The 16,862-nt window shown below is 36.8% G+C and overlaps 1 protein-coding gene across 2 annotated transcripts in view; it reads left to right on the top strand.

Moving 5' to 3' along the window:
* The window catches only part of CLCN4 (chloride voltage-gated channel 4), a 31,638-nt gene extending 15,064 nt beyond the window's left edge, over nucleotides 1-16,574 (top strand). For both annotated transcript variants that reach the window (XM_063305082.1, XM_063305083.1), the window contains 5 exons: nucleotides 945-1,490; nucleotides 5,705-5,891; nucleotides 8,691-9,083; nucleotides 11,766-11,982; nucleotides 16,297-16,574. In XM_063305082.1, coding sequence (XP_063161152.1) covers nucleotides 945-1,490; nucleotides 5,705-5,891; nucleotides 8,691-9,083; nucleotides 11,766-11,982; nucleotides 16,297-16,387 — 1,434 coding nt within the window. In that variant the 3' untranslated portion in view covers nucleotides 16,388-16,574. The remainder of the gene's footprint in view (nucleotides 1-944; nucleotides 1,491-5,704; nucleotides 5,892-8,690; nucleotides 9,084-11,765; nucleotides 11,983-16,296) is intronic.
* The last annotated feature ends 288 nt before the right edge of the window (nucleotides 16,575-16,862 follow it).

Here is a 16,862-nt window from a genome sequence, read left to right on the forward strand (position 1 = left end):
CCACATAACAGTCTTTTTTGTGATACTAAATAATGAATAACTAGGACTGTGCAATTTTATCAGGATGACATTTTGGCTAAGGGGATAAGCTATAGACCAGAAATTTTAGTCTTGTATCACTTTAACCACTACACATTAGTTGCCTTCAAGCAAACCATTATTTTGAGCCTCAAGTTGTTATCTTCAGCATGAGAGATAGTTTTCACCTATGTTTCACCTACTTTTTAAAAAGATTACTAAAAGAAAAAAGAGTGCTCTGAGAACTCCAAATTTGAAGTTGTGCAAATTCTAAGTTAGGAACAAATTTGTTCTTGTTTTATTTCTTGTTTTTGTAGGAACATAATCCAAAGCTACTAGTTTCCAGGAAGTAAGCAAGCCAGATGGAAAATAATGATGATAAGGAACAGAGCTAATTGTCTTTTGCAGTCCATGAACAACAGTACATGCTAAGATGACTTTCCTACGAAAGTGCATATCAATTTCAGAGTAGTATCAGACCAACCTTTATGTGATTACTAATAAAAACTGTGAGAAATGAACAATTATGTAAACTTATATGATGAAATATAAGTATGCAATTTTGTATAATGCTTTACCCACATCCCCAATTCACTAAATGGATACTGTGTACCTGTAGAATTTTACAAAGCTGGCTGAGTATTGTTGTGCATTTATGCATTGGGGGTTTTCGATAGCAATGGTTGTGGGATCCTAGTATCACCTGAAAATGTGGAAGTGGCTACATTACCTCTACTTGTGTAACTCTACATAATATATGTGAAGTCAAGATAGTATAATCTTTCATCCCTTTAACCCTTTGAAATCCTCTCCTTGGACTGCATCTTAATAAACGCATGATAATATATCATTTCCACAAATATCTGAAAAGGAAAAACCTTTGAAAGAATTGGAGATAATTACTGATTGCTTCTATTTTCTCCCAGGTGAGTTATTATTTCCCCTTGAAGACTCTCTGGAGATCCTTCTTTGCTGCACTTGTTGCAGCCTTTACCCTGAGATCTATCAATCCATTTGGAAACAGCCGCCTCGTCCTCTTTTATGTGGAGTATCACACACCTTGGTACATGGCTGAACTTTTCCCTTTCATCTTGCTTGGAGTTTTTGGAGGGTTGTGGGGGACACTTTTCATTCGATGCAACATTGCATGGTGCAGGAGGCGTAAAACTACTAGGCTTGGAAAGTATCCAGTCTTAGAGGTCATTGCAGTAACTGCAATAACTGCCATTATTGCCTATCCCAACCCTTATACACGAAGGAGCACTAGTGAGCTCATCTCTGAACTGTTCAATGACTGTGGAGCATTGGAATCATCACAGCTCTGTGACTACATAAATGATCCCAACATGACTAGACCTGTGGATGATATTCCTGACAGACCAGCTGGTACAGGAGTATACATGGCTATGTGGCAACTAGCCCTGGCTCTGGTTTTTAAAATCATCATTACCATATTCACTTTTGGCATGAAGGTAAGTTGAAAAATCAAATATAGTTCAAGAAATGTTGTGGCCACCTAGAATCTGATTCACTGAAGCAAATATGCCATTATCCAAGTAAAACTAAGGGGATGATTGCACTAAAAAAGATATGTGTCTGATTCAGTGATAGAGCATGCTCTACATAACCAAAATCTCCAAAAAGACGCTATCTTCTAGCTAGTGACTATAACACCAAGCTAGAGTGTGTTCAGTGGCAAAAGGAGGGGGGGGCAAATGATGCCAGGGGCATAATGACATCATCATGCAAATGAAGGAATCATATCTAATGCAAGTAGGTAAGTTGTGTCATTTGTATGATGATGTCATGACACACACATTGTCAATCTGTCATCAAAGCGGCTTGTTATGAACACCGCTGTCTGTGTTCTAATTTCAGAACAGTTCCTTTTTCGGGAGCATCACTTAAGTGAATAGAAGCAGCTGAAATATGTTCCTGTTTTATTTTTAGAATAGCCTAATGATTAAGACTTTGACTTGATTTGTTAAAGCTACACATTTAATGTTTATAACTGTTCTATTATTTTCTCTGAATGTATTTATTTATTATATTCCTTCTACTGCACCTTGCACTCTAGTTTAATTTGTTATCTCCTAGAGACCATTCTACCTTATGCAAACAAATTAATGTGGTATGGTTATAGAGCTCTTAAAGTAATAAATACGTAAGAATATATGAAGCTGCTATGAACCATACTAAGCGTATTAGTCAGTCTTGGCTAAAATTGGCTCTCCAGGTCATTACCAACCATACCTTGAGAGTGAACCTAAGATTTTTTTTTAAAAAAAAAATGTAATTACATTTATTCTGCTTGTAAGGCTCTACATTCCTTAATTAGAGACTAAAGGTAGAATAAGTTTTCCTTCTAATCTTGTAGATTTCTTGATTGAGGTGAGGTGGTAGTTTACAGATAACAAAGCCCATCAGCTAAATAATGTAACATTTATCTGCATTTATACTGGAATTTTTGAAGGGGCAGAAGGTTTGAATACTAGTTGCTTACAGTTTCCTAAAATCTCTGGATTAAAATGAGAGTTTTAGGGCTATTGACAGGAAGTGCAATTGTTGCATTAACAGTTTTTTAAAGATCTTTTTATTGTTATAAAAATGAAATACAAAGGAAAAAAGTCTACATTAAATAGTAACAATTGAATAACACAGCGAAACAGCTACTAAGCATAAATAAAAACATTATGGGAAATTTTTCTAGTAACACATTCTCTTTTCTTCCATTTGTTTCCCAATCACTGATCACAATTTAGATATTTATACTTTACATTGAACATTAAAGATTATTGCTAGTATCTGTTTAAATAGTTTCATCTATTATTTTTTTATCACCCTCAAACCGTTTTTTCCTAGAAACCAGATTCCAAATGTCTAACTTTGCCCTGCTGTGTAATGTGTAGTTTACATAGGAGACATCCTTGCTTAAATTTGGTTAGTCTTCCGTTATGGATATATGCAGTCAATTTTGCCATTGCTGCATATTCTCCAATTTCAGTCTCCCAGTGTGATACCTCCCGCAAGGCTTCTCTTTTCCAGTGTTCTGCCATATTCTTGTAGCTGTCAGCATATATCTCAGTAAATTGTGATATTTTTCATTTATGTTTTCTGGGTTATATCTCATAAAATGTTTGTGGTTTTAGTTCAAATTTTATTTTTAGGGTTTTCTGAATATTTTGGTGTATTTCATTCCAGTACTCTTGAATTTTTTTACATACCACCATAAATGATAAAATGTTCCTTCTTTGTTATGGCATTTCCACATTTATTGTTGTATAGTTTGTCTGTCTTGGTAATTATTGACTGAGCTATATACTGTCTTTAAAACATTTTGTAGCAAATTTCCCTTAAGCTTGAATAACTTGAAATATTTATCATTTTTCCCCATAATTTTCCCATTATTGTACTGTGGTTGTTATATGTATTATATACTGTATATATGTCCTAATAAGTGATCTTGGTTATTGTATAAATGTTTTAAATTCTGTATCTTTCTCAAAATCCCTCCTTCTTTCTTGAGATCACTTTTTATTCTTCCAGCTATTTGTAATTACATCAACCATGATAAATTCCTATCTTCACTGAGCAGTTCTTGCTGTGTCTTTGGTCAGCTGGGCAATGTTAAATGACAGCCTAATCAGCTGTCACTGGCAAGCATTTTATTTTTGTACTAAATGATGTCTAGAGAGTCCACGTTTTAGCAGAATTTAAAATCATGCAGACATTAATTGTTGACAGTACATTAATCTCTAGTAGTTGCTTTTTAATATGATTGATTACTACTTGTTTTTTTAGGGCTTTTTATTTTTGCCATTATTTTGTTTTCAAGCAGAATTGTCACCCACAAATTTCATAAACTTGTAGGGCAAGTATTAGAAATGTTGGAAGAACAGTGTAGATATTATCAAATTATTTAAGGTGCTGGACCTGATTACTAAAAATGTGCTATGTGCTATCAGTTGCTAGTTGTAAATGGTTTAAACAGGTTGGAACTGAGATTATTTGACACTAAACAAATTCATCTACAGATCACCACTGGGATCCACAGTCACTCAAGGTTCATCAAAATGACAAAGCATGCATTGTGATGTAATAAAACAAGTACCACCTTGATAATGTCATAGTACATTGCAAGGTTGTGATGGATATTTTGTCATTTATTTATTATTTATTAAACAAATTTATATGGCCACCCAACTCACACACAGTGACTTGGGGAAGCTTATAAAATTAAAATCCACAATATAAAAAACCTATCAACCCCCCATCACCTGTGACGACTACAGACACAATCAAATCAGCCACTTGTTCAGCTCCATGTCAACCATCATATGCCTCATGCTCCCCCTGTGGACATCTATGTGCAGCATACTTTTTTTCTGCCTATGTCCAAAAATAGATTTCAAAATATGCAATTTTAACAAATTGTGATTGGGGAATGAGTGATACTTCTATTTTACCTTTTTCTGGCTACTGCTTTAAAAACTGGTGTGTTGAATATACTTCAGGCAAGGAAAGCAGTAATTTAATTAATTTACATAATTCTTGACAAGCTGGGATACTTCCTGATTTCACCTGTGAAAATCAGGCTTTTGTTAATGTTTTCATTCACATTTGTTTTCATTCAAATTGCATTTGACATGTAATTTTTATCCTCTCCAAATTATACAGAGGGTTGTAACTGAGTTATAAAGTACCTCAAGTGACAGTAGCTTATTTTTATATACTTTAAACAGATAATATTGTAATCTTTCTACATATAATACACAAATTGTAATCAGAGTGTACCAAGGGAGAATAAAAACGTCCACCTACTTTGAGATATAAATTTGGGATAGATTCATTAATTACTGTAAATTGAATTAGGTTGAACATTTTAAATTAGTCTTAAATGTATTAAGTTTTTTGAAATTTGGATAAATCCTGTCTTCAGAGCAAGAAAATGTTGAACAATGAAATTACAAATAATTAGAAGTGTGCTCGACGATTTCTACAGTTTGAATTTTTTAATGAATGCATAATAAAAATAGAAGTACTGAAATATAAGATTGGTAATATTGTGGAATTATGGAATGCGGTTAAGATAATAAATCTGAGAATTATCTAAGATTTCAGATAATCTTGGACTAATGGCTTCCCACATCTACAGCAATATGATGGTTCCCTTGCTTGCCATAGTGATTGGGAGAGGCTTTTAATAATAAGTGAGAAAGAAAAATAACCTCTATAGGGCCATTAGACCTTGCTTGACACCAATTCTAAGAGAATATGGTGCAAAAACAGTTCAGTATTTATTCCTTTCCTAATACCACTGATGGGAAGGGACATCAAGCAAATTAAAACTCTATCTTTTTCATGCTTCTTCATATGTTGTCTGTTCTGTTCTGTTCTTGTTTGATTAAAAAGAGCACATTGCCCATGGCAAAAGTGATACCAACCCTGGAAAATAGCCAAGGAGTTAAGAAATAAAGGTCTCTACAGTGAACAAAAATGATGGAGTTCTCTGAAGTAGTAATGACATTTAGTAGGAAGATATTGGTAGACATGTGAAATATTTTATTAAATCTAATAAATGTAATAGATTTATATTTAAAGTAAAATTTGAAATCACCATTAAAGTATGTGCAATTAAGCTGTGCTTGTGAGAAACTGGTGGTAACCTCACTTTATGTTATTTGAGATCCCTTCAGGTCTCTTTATACCCAGTATGGCTGTAGGAGCAATAGCTGGTAGAATAGTTGGAATAGGTGTGGAACAGTTGGCCTACCATCATCATGACTGGATCATCTTCAGAAACTGGTGTAGACCAGGAGCTGACTGTGTTACTCCAGGACTTTATGCAATGGTGGGAGCTGCTGCTTGCTTAGGTACAGTGTGTTATTCCTTTACTTTAACTGTTGTTCTATTTGCATCCCTAAGTTGTTCTGTTTGCATCCCTAAGTTTTGCAGTTTAAAAATGGCTATTGTACCTAAAATTAGGTATTATCACATATGTATTTTATTATTGTATTTTATTTATTTTCTTTTTGGTATTAGACTCTGTATTTTATTTTATTTTATTTATTGATAAGGTCACAGGACTAATCAATTAATAAACTACTACTACTACTACCTAAAAATTAGATTATGGCATCATTTCACAAGTGATAGTATTATTAAGCAAGATGTTTTAACAATAGAATGTATTAATATTATAAAACCAAACATAAGCATAAAATAGTTTAGTATAAATATGATTATTTTAGTATACGTCCAAAGGAATCTATCTCTAGAACAGGAAGAGGAAGGAGTACTAGGTATGTTCACTGCCTTAAGTTATTTATAAAAATAATAAAGGCAAGATAAAAAAATCTTTTATATCTCTGTCTCTATTTCTGTCTCTATCTCTATTTATTTATCCATCCATAATCAAACAAATAGAAATTATTGTTTGGCTTCATAGCCAACTGTGATTGATTTAATAAAATTTATAAGACTATCTAGATTGATAAATACATGATATAACTTCTTAACAAAGTGTTATCTCAGATTTTGTCAGCTTTTTCTTTTCAAATGCTAAAAACGTCTTTGTATATGCAAATTAATAGATCTATGTGTAAATGTGTATAAACATTTACATGTTTTATTTCTAGTAGTCACCAAAATATAAGGTGATTTATTTAAGATCCTTAAAATAGGGTAATATAGTGTAATAACTTTTATTTCAGCCTACATGGCAAATAATATAGTCTATAGGGATGCCATCTTGAGCAGATACTACCTATCCCTTAATGCCAAAGGAGAAAATTCATTACTTCTAGGATGATGCAACGAAGAACTACTATTGTAACAAGCATATGTTAACTTTCAGAAGGTTAGTTTTTAACAGATTAAATATATCTATTCAAATAAGAACAAAAAATGGCTTTATATCATTTATAACACTTTCTACTCTCCCACTGTTTTTTTGGAATCTTCATATGTTCTTCAAGTTATAAATTTTTTCAGAAAGATCTTGGTGTTGACAGCAAAAGAATAGAATTCCTGCCATTCCCTTAAAGATTGCTGGGTAATGTGACCCCCATGATAATTATACAATCCTTTTCCCCATTTCCCCTCCTGCCCCCTACTCAAATATCTATTATATTCAAGGCCCCTATGAAATAAGTGGCTTATAATAAATATTGAACAAAAGTTGTTAGATCTCATTTTTTAAAATTTGATCATGCTTGTGATTAGCTCCAACAAGGAGATTCTTGAAGAATGTTTTGAATGCTATCATTTGTAAAGTGGAACCTACAAAGTTGGTATGTGTAATACTAGAGATATTTGGTAATTATTTATTCCTAAAGGGACTTAAATAAGTTTATTAAATAAGAAGTATTAGATCTTCCCTTCCCTTCCCTTCTAACAGCTGAAAACTGTCACAACAAACTTGTAAGATAGGTTGAGCCCAGAATCACCCATTGAACTATATGTTGAGTGGTAAGAAAGTTTCCCCTTTTAAATCCAAAACCTTGACTGTTAAACTATACAGGTATTCCTCGCTTAACAAGCATTCATTCAGTGACAAACAAATGGTACTTACACCTGGTCTTTAAAGTTATGGCCGTTGTGTTGCCCCCATGGTCCCATGATCAAAATTCAGGTGCTTCACTTACAACTGCAGGGGCTCTTCAACTCCCCCGACCCCTATAACCCCAGGGGCTCTTCAAGTCCACCTGTCTCTTCCTCATCTCTGCCCTTTTGGCTGCCCTGCACAATGGCACTCAGCAGCAACAGCTGTGGCATAGGACTTGAGGCGGTGCTCCTCAGTGCCATGGTGGCCAGCTGAGATTGCTGAAGGCCCCAGGCCTCTACTTCAGCCCTAGTGCTGCCACCGAGGAGTGGCACTGTGCAGGGCAGTCCAAAGGTCAGAGATGCGGGAAGATAGGCAGATAGGGGAAGAGGAGGCAGAGGAAGCAGTCACTTACCTTACTGAGGGTCAGCTGAGATGGACCAAGCAGGAATGGCTTGGATCGGGGTGGGTCCTTGCCTAACAACTGGTGGGATTCGGTTAATGATGGCAACGGTGACTGCTGGGTTAGCTGTCACTAAGTGATGCAGTCACGTGATGTTGTACTTTATGACCTTAGCGAGGGAAATTCCAGTCCCAACTACCATAGTAACTCGAGGACTACCTGTACTGATTACAAAAACAAAGTCTGACTTTTTTGCTTTAGCATAATCTGGGTCTAATTTTTCCTTTTAGAATGTGCTATTCTTACATATTTAAAAATTGTCTTTCCTTTATCTGGTGTACTTTAAAATAGTTTGATTATTGTTTAATTTTTATTTATTCATGTCTAAATTCATTCATCTAGAAATGCCTTAAAAGGCAAATATGAAGTATTTGAACTAACTAAATAAAATTGCTTTTGCCAAAACTTAATTCATAAACTCTTGGAATGAAAGAACCATATCCATATGGGGATGAGGAAATCCAAGGCTATATGAATGATTATAATGAATGATGCCCCTGCTACCATGTAGTACAATTGCAGAGCTGCCTTTGATCCCATGGTGATTTGGTTAATGGAAAAATGTTGTTAACATTGTAATTGATTCCACTTGAGAAACCACATGTCAGGTTGCAAAAAATCAGTGATTTCTATAACAACCTTGCTGTCATTTCTTTCTCTTGACAGGTGGAGTTACCAGAATGACAGTCTCTCTTGTCGTGATCATGTTTGAATTAACAGGAGGACTAGAGTATATTGTGCCTCTTATGGCTGCAGCTGTTACTAGCAAGTGGGTTGCTGATGCCTTTGGCAAAGAAGGGATCTATGAGGCACATATCCATTTGAATGGCTATCCATTTCTGGATGTAAAGGATGAATTTACCCACAGAACACTGGCTACTGATGTTATGAGGCCCAGGCGTGGAGAACCTCCTCTTTCTGTCTTGACCCAAGACAGTATGACTGTGGAAGATGTGGAGACATTAATCAAGGAAACAGACTACAATGGCTTTCCTGTGGTTGTTTCTAAAGAGCGTCTTATTGGCTTTGCACAGAGACGAGACTTGATTCTTGCAATAAGTGAGTTGCATCTGTTTCATGTAGATGTGATTAGTTTTATGTGCGGCCTAGAAGAAAGTTAGATAAGGAATGAGCTTAAAAGAAAAGATCCCAGTAACATGTCTTCTCAAGTCTATGCATTTATTTTTCCCTTTGAAAATTAGCCTTTAGAAAATGATTGATTCTTTTAGGAATAACAGAATGTGTTTTTTCTTGTTACTTTTTGTAACGAGAACATTATTGCAATATATGTTAATAATTGTACTAAGACAGAAATAGGTTAAATTTCTATATGACTCTTCTATCTTCCTTCTCTTATTCTAGTATACATCTTATTCTAGTATACATCTTCAAGCTGTATACATTCTAGTGTACAAGTTCAAGCTGGACTGTAGCAAATTGATGCACAGAGGAAGGTGGCATAGATGAAAGCAAACACACTGCAATTGCAAAACTGGACATAGTTACCATAAGAAGTCAAAACAAAAGTTAATAATTTATATAAAATGTAATAAATTACATGCAGGCTTGAAGGCTGGTTGGAAGATGATAGTAGCTTGGGATTTGGCAGTTTTAATTTCATGGCTGTTACAAAAGATGAGTTTAAGGGAGACATAATACAGTACAGCTCAAATATGTTAGAAATTGACACGGTTCTGTTGTTAGCAGTTAAGAGTTGGTTTCAGCTTCCTGACTGATGGAAATTAGTTCAAAGAGAGAGAGAGAAAGACTTGCACTGACAAACTCTTCTGAAGATTAGCATCAAGCAAGAGGAAATATTATTAGCATTAGTTAGCCTTTGTTTTTGAACAGAGGATATTTTTAGAAAGCCTATTAGTGATCTGGAGGTTTCAGCACATGTACACACTGGAAATCAAAGAAAAAGGTCGGAAAGGGAAATGGCTGCATTCTTCAGCAATAATCGTGTAGAAGATTGCTATGCACACATTAGAGAGGAAAGGCAATCATAATAACGATAATATATGCTTCAATTAGCTGAAAGATATATGTCAATACCGAGCTTAATGAGTATAATTGAAAAGTCAAATAGGCACTTTCCTAAAATAAGGTTTAAACTGATTAAGTTCACCCATTGGCAACCACTTTGGGAATTTGACATTTAACTCTATTCAATAATCACAGTGCTAACCCAACAACAAGCCACAGTATGGTTTCATGTTATCTATGCTACAATTAGACTTTGTAATCCTTTGCCAATTTCCCTTTTTCATTCCTTCCTGAGTCAGATTCCCTTCTATGTTCAAACAAATTAGTTTGCTGTTTTATCCAAATGAGGTTAACAATAGTTTGCTCTTCAATCAGATTTTATTCCTTCATTCAATTTACATGACTGCCCAACTTGCAAATGTGACTTTAAAAGGCTTTTCTGTGTCTGGTTTGGTTATTATGAGAAACAATAGTTTGCTGAAATAACAGTTGAATGGTGTGAAAGAAGGGTTGTGGGATTCTGGTGTAAGTCTCTTCAGTGCCCCTACAAGATATTGCTTTTATACACCTTTCACAACAGATGAAGTCCCTTGAAAGGGTTAGGGGTAAACTTTGGTGTCCATAGGTTCTACATTTTTCAGTTAAAAAGATTAAGGCATATGCTCCAGGTCCCCTGTATTGAACAATGTCATCTGGTGGGACCTAGGAGGTGGGCCTCCCCTCAAGATCGAGACGATCCCTACTCACTTAGCTTCAGGAAGGCTGTGAAAGCCTGGCTTTCCCCTCAGGCACTGGGCCACAATGGGAGTTGAGCCCAGACATGTGTATTTTGGATAGGAATGTTTTAGCACCTTGGTTGTGTGTCCTGGTTTTAATTTTGTGGAGTTTTGTTATTTTTGTATGTTGTTTTGAGCACTCAGGGTTGTATGGTAGCAGCCACATAAATCTTTTAAATACGTAAAGACATTTTTATTTATTCCTGTGAAGTTGTGGCCACATAACACTTCAAAAAGCCTTTGAGGAGCCCCTTGCTATCTGCTGCCATATTGAGTGCAGCAGAAAAGTGCTATTAAATTATACTGTCACCATGGAAACTACAGCTATGCAGTGATCCAGCTTCAAAGGGCAAAAAGTGATTCAGAATGTCATTTGACACCTTAAACAAAATGCATTCTCCTTGGGCTTGTGCAACAGCTATAAATGCAGCTGCGCAAGCCAGGAGAAGTTAGAGGTTCTTGAAGGAGTTACCAACACCTTCTAGATGAGTACCCTGCTTGCTCTGAAACACCTACCCTGTGTAGCCTTAAGGTAAATAGCTGGATTTGTGGCCAGTGGAAGCAGAAAGGCAGCAATCGACCTCATGTTTTCTCTTTTCCTCCCATTAAAGGAATTCATATCAGTTAATGTCTGCAACAGAAACAAAGCGATCTTTGCTTTTTTCTGGGTCTTTGTAGTTGTGTGAATGCATGCGGCTGGATCTCTGTAGGCCTGAACCTTATGCCCTCAGTCATGAAAAGGTGCTGATCATATAGTATAATGCTGCATTCTAGAGAAATTATTCTATATCAGGGCAAGTACAAAAGGGAGCTGGGATAAATCTGGCATCAGCATTAGTGTGTCGGGACTGTTATACAGATGCCCTTCATAGCAATCCTGATCTTGCATGAACTATTAAAGGATCATCAGAAAAAAGTATCTATTTCTCTCAGAGATGGGTGTACAATAGTCCTTATGTGTCTGACTTTTCTCGTACAGAAAATGCAAGGCAGCGCCAGGATGGTGTGGTAAGCAATTCTATTGTATATTTCACTGAAGAGCCTCCAGAGGTCCCTGCCAATAGCCCTCATATGCTGAAGCTCCGGCGCATTTTGAATCTGAGCCCCTTCACTGTCACGGACCACACACCAATGGAAACAGTGGTAGACATTTTCCGAAAACTTGGACTCAGGCAGTGTCTTGTCACACGCAGTGGGTAAGTGTATAAATTATTTTTGTTTTTAAAAGTATACTATGTCTGTTGAAGGGCAGGGAATTATTCTCTGGAAGAAATAATTCCAATTTTCCACAGATACATGTAATGTTAGATCTGGAAGTTTGATTACAGGGGATTCAAGTTTGAGTTTTTAAAAAATAGCAATGCAATTTTTGAAAAATAAGTTAAAACTAGACTGAAATAAAAAAGGTACAGGTTACATTTCAACTTCATAATTTTTCAGCAATAGCAGCTGGTGCAATACAGAGATGGGTGGGTGATTTTTTTTTCACCCTATACCAGTTATATTAAAACAAGAACTTAAGGAAGTGATACCATTGAAATATGAACTTGAGAATAATGAATTTCCCAAGTTGTTAGCTAATAATGCTTTTTAAAATGTACCCTACCCTCTGGCTCATAGCAGTATATCTTATTTTTGCTCTGTTGACTTAGAGCAGAATTTATAATTTATAAATTTATAATACATGTACGTAATTAAATTTCATATGTAGGTCAAGCCAAATATGTATTATTTTTAATCTAGTGGAAAAAAAACACAATATATCACTGTTGGGGAGTAATGCCAGCAGAATGCAATTGCTAACAAAGCATTTTAGCTTTTAGCCAGACTTACAGTAAATGTGCCTCAAACACTTATGGAAATCCCTGCATGAATGACACATCAAGGGAATTAACCAATGGAGGTTTCATTTTCTACAAACTGAAAGTCCATGGGATTTACAAACCTGTAAGAAGGTAAGGAATGAAAAATAAGAGACAGACGCTAACTCAGCTAACTCAAGTGAAACGGCGGCCTTGTAAAGAATGTGGAATATGTCCTTAAAAGCTCAAACAATATGCTGCTATGATGAAAACCAAGTTGTGGTGATGGAAATGCTGAAGTACCTACTCTATCTGTAAAGAACATTTGCAAGGTTAGAGGAATATTTAGTGCTTTTCCCAACTTCCTCATTGGCCAAAAAGCAGGCAGATTCTGGTTGATAAGCAGAATTCATATACTGATACTTATAGGTGCAAAACTTATGAATCTCCCCTGATAGTTTCCATATCATCAGTACAATTTAATTTAATTTAAATTAATGAGAATGTATTTGCCTTATACTATTCTAATAATATGGAAACTGTTGGGGAGGGGGGATTCATAAGTATAATTTGATTTAACTTAAATTAATGAGAATGTATTGCCTTATACTCAGAAGTGACTAAATGCCTGAAACATAGTGATCTTGATCTAGAACATTTAAAGATGCTGCAAACATAGCAGTATTCTTTAGTTAGAAGTAAGTGAAGGGGAAGGAGGAAAGGCTATCCATTTGTTTAGATCAATAAGTATTATATCTAGTGTATTTTTTTTAGAAATTAGATATACAAAATCTTGAGTTTTCAGGACAAAAACTCAGCAAAATCTAGTTTTATCCAAATAATATTGGATTATGGTTAAAGTTCAAGGTAGAAAGAAGCCTATAATAAATATTTTAAAATATATTATTTAAAGTATTGTTTACTTTCTGAAACTTTTTACTTTAGGATGTTGTATAACAAACAATAATTGCATATATTCAATAAAAATAAATGACCAGACTCCACAACAATGAATTTATAAGATATCAAAATATAGGTAGTCCTTGAGTTACAACCATTTGTTCAGCGACTCTTTGAAGTTACGGCAGCACTGAATGAATGGTACTTATGCCCGGTCCCAAAGTTACAGCCGTTGCAGGGCCCCTGCAGTCACGTGATCAAAATTTGGGTGCTTGGCAGCCCGCCTTCACTTACAACTGCAGGGGTACTTCAGCTCTCCCCACCTGCATATATCCCCCCAATCTCTGCCCTTTTGGCCACCCTGAACAGTGGCACTCCTCGGCAGGAGCACTAGAGCTTAAGTAGAAGGCTGGGGCCTCTCAGTGTCCCATTCCCCCCGGGCCTCTACTTCCACCCCAGTGCCACCACTGTTGAGGAGTGCCCGCTCAAGCCCTGCGCCATGACCAGCCACCTCAGTGCCACAGTGCAAAGCCCCACCACCCTGTGTTCCACAGGCCCTGCTGTGCCCAGCTGATCTTCTCCATCTTCCTGCCACTGCTGATGAGGCACACCCAGCCTGGTTCTATGTGAGTCAGCTGCTGACTGCACCATGCCTTCTTCCTGAGGCCATTCTCACTGTTCTCCAAATAGTGCACTCCATTCTTGGGATGCTTTGGAAGGCCTCAGAAGCTTTCTGAAGTCTTTTCAAAGCATTGCAAGAATGGGGTGTGCTATTTGGAGAATGGTGGGTGTGCCACTCTCACAATGCTTTGGAAGGCCTCAGAAGATTTCTGAAGACTTTCCAAAGCATCATGGAAAGCTTTCGGAAAGCTTCTGAGGCCTTCCTAAGCATTTGGAGAATGGTGTGAGTGGCCTTGGGAAGAACGCCTGGCACTGCCAGCAGCTGCCTTGTATAGGGCCAGGCCAGGTATGCTTTAGCAGCAGCAGAGGAAGATGGCTAAGTTCAGCTGGTCACGGCAGGGCCTGCAGAGTGCAGGGCAGCAGGGGCTTTGCACTGTGGCACTGGGGTGGCTGGCTGCGGCATGGGGCTTGAGGCAGCACTCCTCAGCGGCAGCAGCACTGGGGCTGAAGTTTAGGCCCAGAGCAGTGGCAACTGGCTGAGACTGCTGAAGGCCCCGGGTTTCTGCCTCATCCCCAGTGCGGCTAGCACTGCCAGTGCCACTGAGGAGTACCACTGTGCAGGGTGGTCAAAAGGTCAGAGTTCAAGGGGAGATAGGCAGGTGGAGGGAGTTCAAGGGGAGGCAGAGAAGGCAGTCCCTTATCTTACCGAGCCTTGGGGCTGTAAGAGACTGAGCTGGGAATGGCTTGGATCAGGGTGGGTCCTTGCCTAACAACTGGTGAGATTTGGTTAACAATGGCAACAGGGAGTGCTGGGATTGCTGTTGCTAGGCAGTGCATTCACATGATGTTTCACCTAATGAGCATATTGCTTAGAGACGTAAATTCCAGTCCCAACTGCCGTCATAACTCAAGGACTACCTGTATCTAGTTAAACTAAAACACTTTTTCTGGTGTCTGTACTGGTGCTTACCAAGCTTTCTTAGGGAAATCATTCAGTGGGCTGAGGGCTGTTGCTGAAAAACTCTTCACTAAAACAGCTTTTTAAAGGAACCCCAATGTTTCATAACTGCACTAAAAATAATTGCAAATAGAAATATTTGTTGAAATGATTCCCGGTAACTTGCAGTATTTAGTACTATGCATAGGACATACTGTGATATTTTTTTAAGAAGAAAAACAATTCTCCAAACGTCGTGTCACTATCATATCTTTGGTGCTGTGATAATAGAATATCTATCCTCCTTTTCTGTTTTTCCAATCCTTTGAGAAATGAAAAGGAATGATTATCTTTTACACTGCATTACTTAAGTGTAGATAAAAAATAGAATTTTTAGAACTATATGGTCAATTATTTGAAGCACTGGACTATTATAATTAGCACTGATTATTCAAAGGGTTTTGTTATCACAGTAACTTAGTAAGACTATGTTACATATAGTTAAGATTAGCTCTGCTATTTTTTTTTTACTTGTATTTTTATACCAATTGTTCTTCTCTTTTCTTAGTAGCCATAGCAACCTCCCTGTAAAATAGTTAATAAACTCATGATTTGGGACTGATAGAATGAACAGATATTTGAATGCTTGCACCCTTTTACATTCTAGCATATTTGGGAGAGAAGGGGGAGAGAGTATCATTCAGTGGTTTTGCAGGAAGCTTTCTTTAAATGTGATGCATTGGCATTCAGGTCACAGTTCAGAAGCCTTTGCCTTCCAGCCATTTGCAATACTTTGATGTACTGGTCTCTTTATGCCTCAGACTGAATTTCTTCTGCTTTGGCCTGGAGGGTCCCAACAGTTTTTGCAAATGGTTTCGGAGAGATGATGTCAAGAGGGACAAGTTCTCGCCTGCCCAAGAAACAGCCTTAACTAAGTGCATTGAGGAATGCAGCTGAATTGAATATGGCATCTTTATCCCTTTGCCAAAGGCAGAGAAAAATATAATGAAAGCTCTGTGCTCATAAAAGCAATGCATTGTGTGAATTTTCTTCTGTTCATTAATGAAAATCATTCTTTTTAAAAAATTCCCACTTCTTGGTTTTTAAAGAAGGGAGGAGTGGGGTGTCTTTCTAAAACTATTTGATTCTTTTCTGTTGTAAGTTTTGCCTGCAGCAGAATTTGAAAAATGAACAAGACAACGCGAATGATTAATCACAATTTTCCTTTCTTTTCTCCCCTTCTTCTCTAGGAGGCTTCTGGGAATTATAACCAAAAAAGACGTGTTGAGGCATATGGCTCAAATGGCAAATCAAGATCCTGAATCCATCATGTTTAACTAGGCTGTTCCCAGCAGAGAGGCCAGAATCTAAAGGCAAAAGATTCTTATTGAACTGATATAAAGGAGTTTGAATAGCTCTTCATTTTTTATTAAAATAAAATTTAAATAAACGGAACTATGTTAAGGGCAGAACCAAAGGAAGATTATAATAGATTGAACATTTGAGTTAAGTTTGGTAAAGGATTTCAAAAATTCCATTCAGCTGTGGTCTTTCAACTACGTTTCCTGGGCACTGTTTCTCTTGTCATAAAAACAGTCATTATTATGGCAAGTTTTCTGTCCAACTGCCCTGCCTACTACATCCCATAATGTAAATGACATTTGCCTCATGATTTGGGGTATCATCATACCTTTAAATTTTTGTTTCCACTATGGGTGTTGAAAACCTAATGAGGGCAGAAAACTACATGATGTGTAGTTTTACATATGAAATAGAACAGACTAGGGCTGTGCATGTGTATAAATAGAACAGACTA

The sequence above is a fragment of the Candoia aspera genome, chromosome 5 (assembly GCF_035149785.1).
Source record: "Candoia aspera isolate rCanAsp1 chromosome 5, rCanAsp1.hap2, whole genome shotgun sequence".
NCBI lineage: Eukaryota > Metazoa > Chordata > Lepidosauria > Squamata > Boidae > Candoia > Candoia aspera.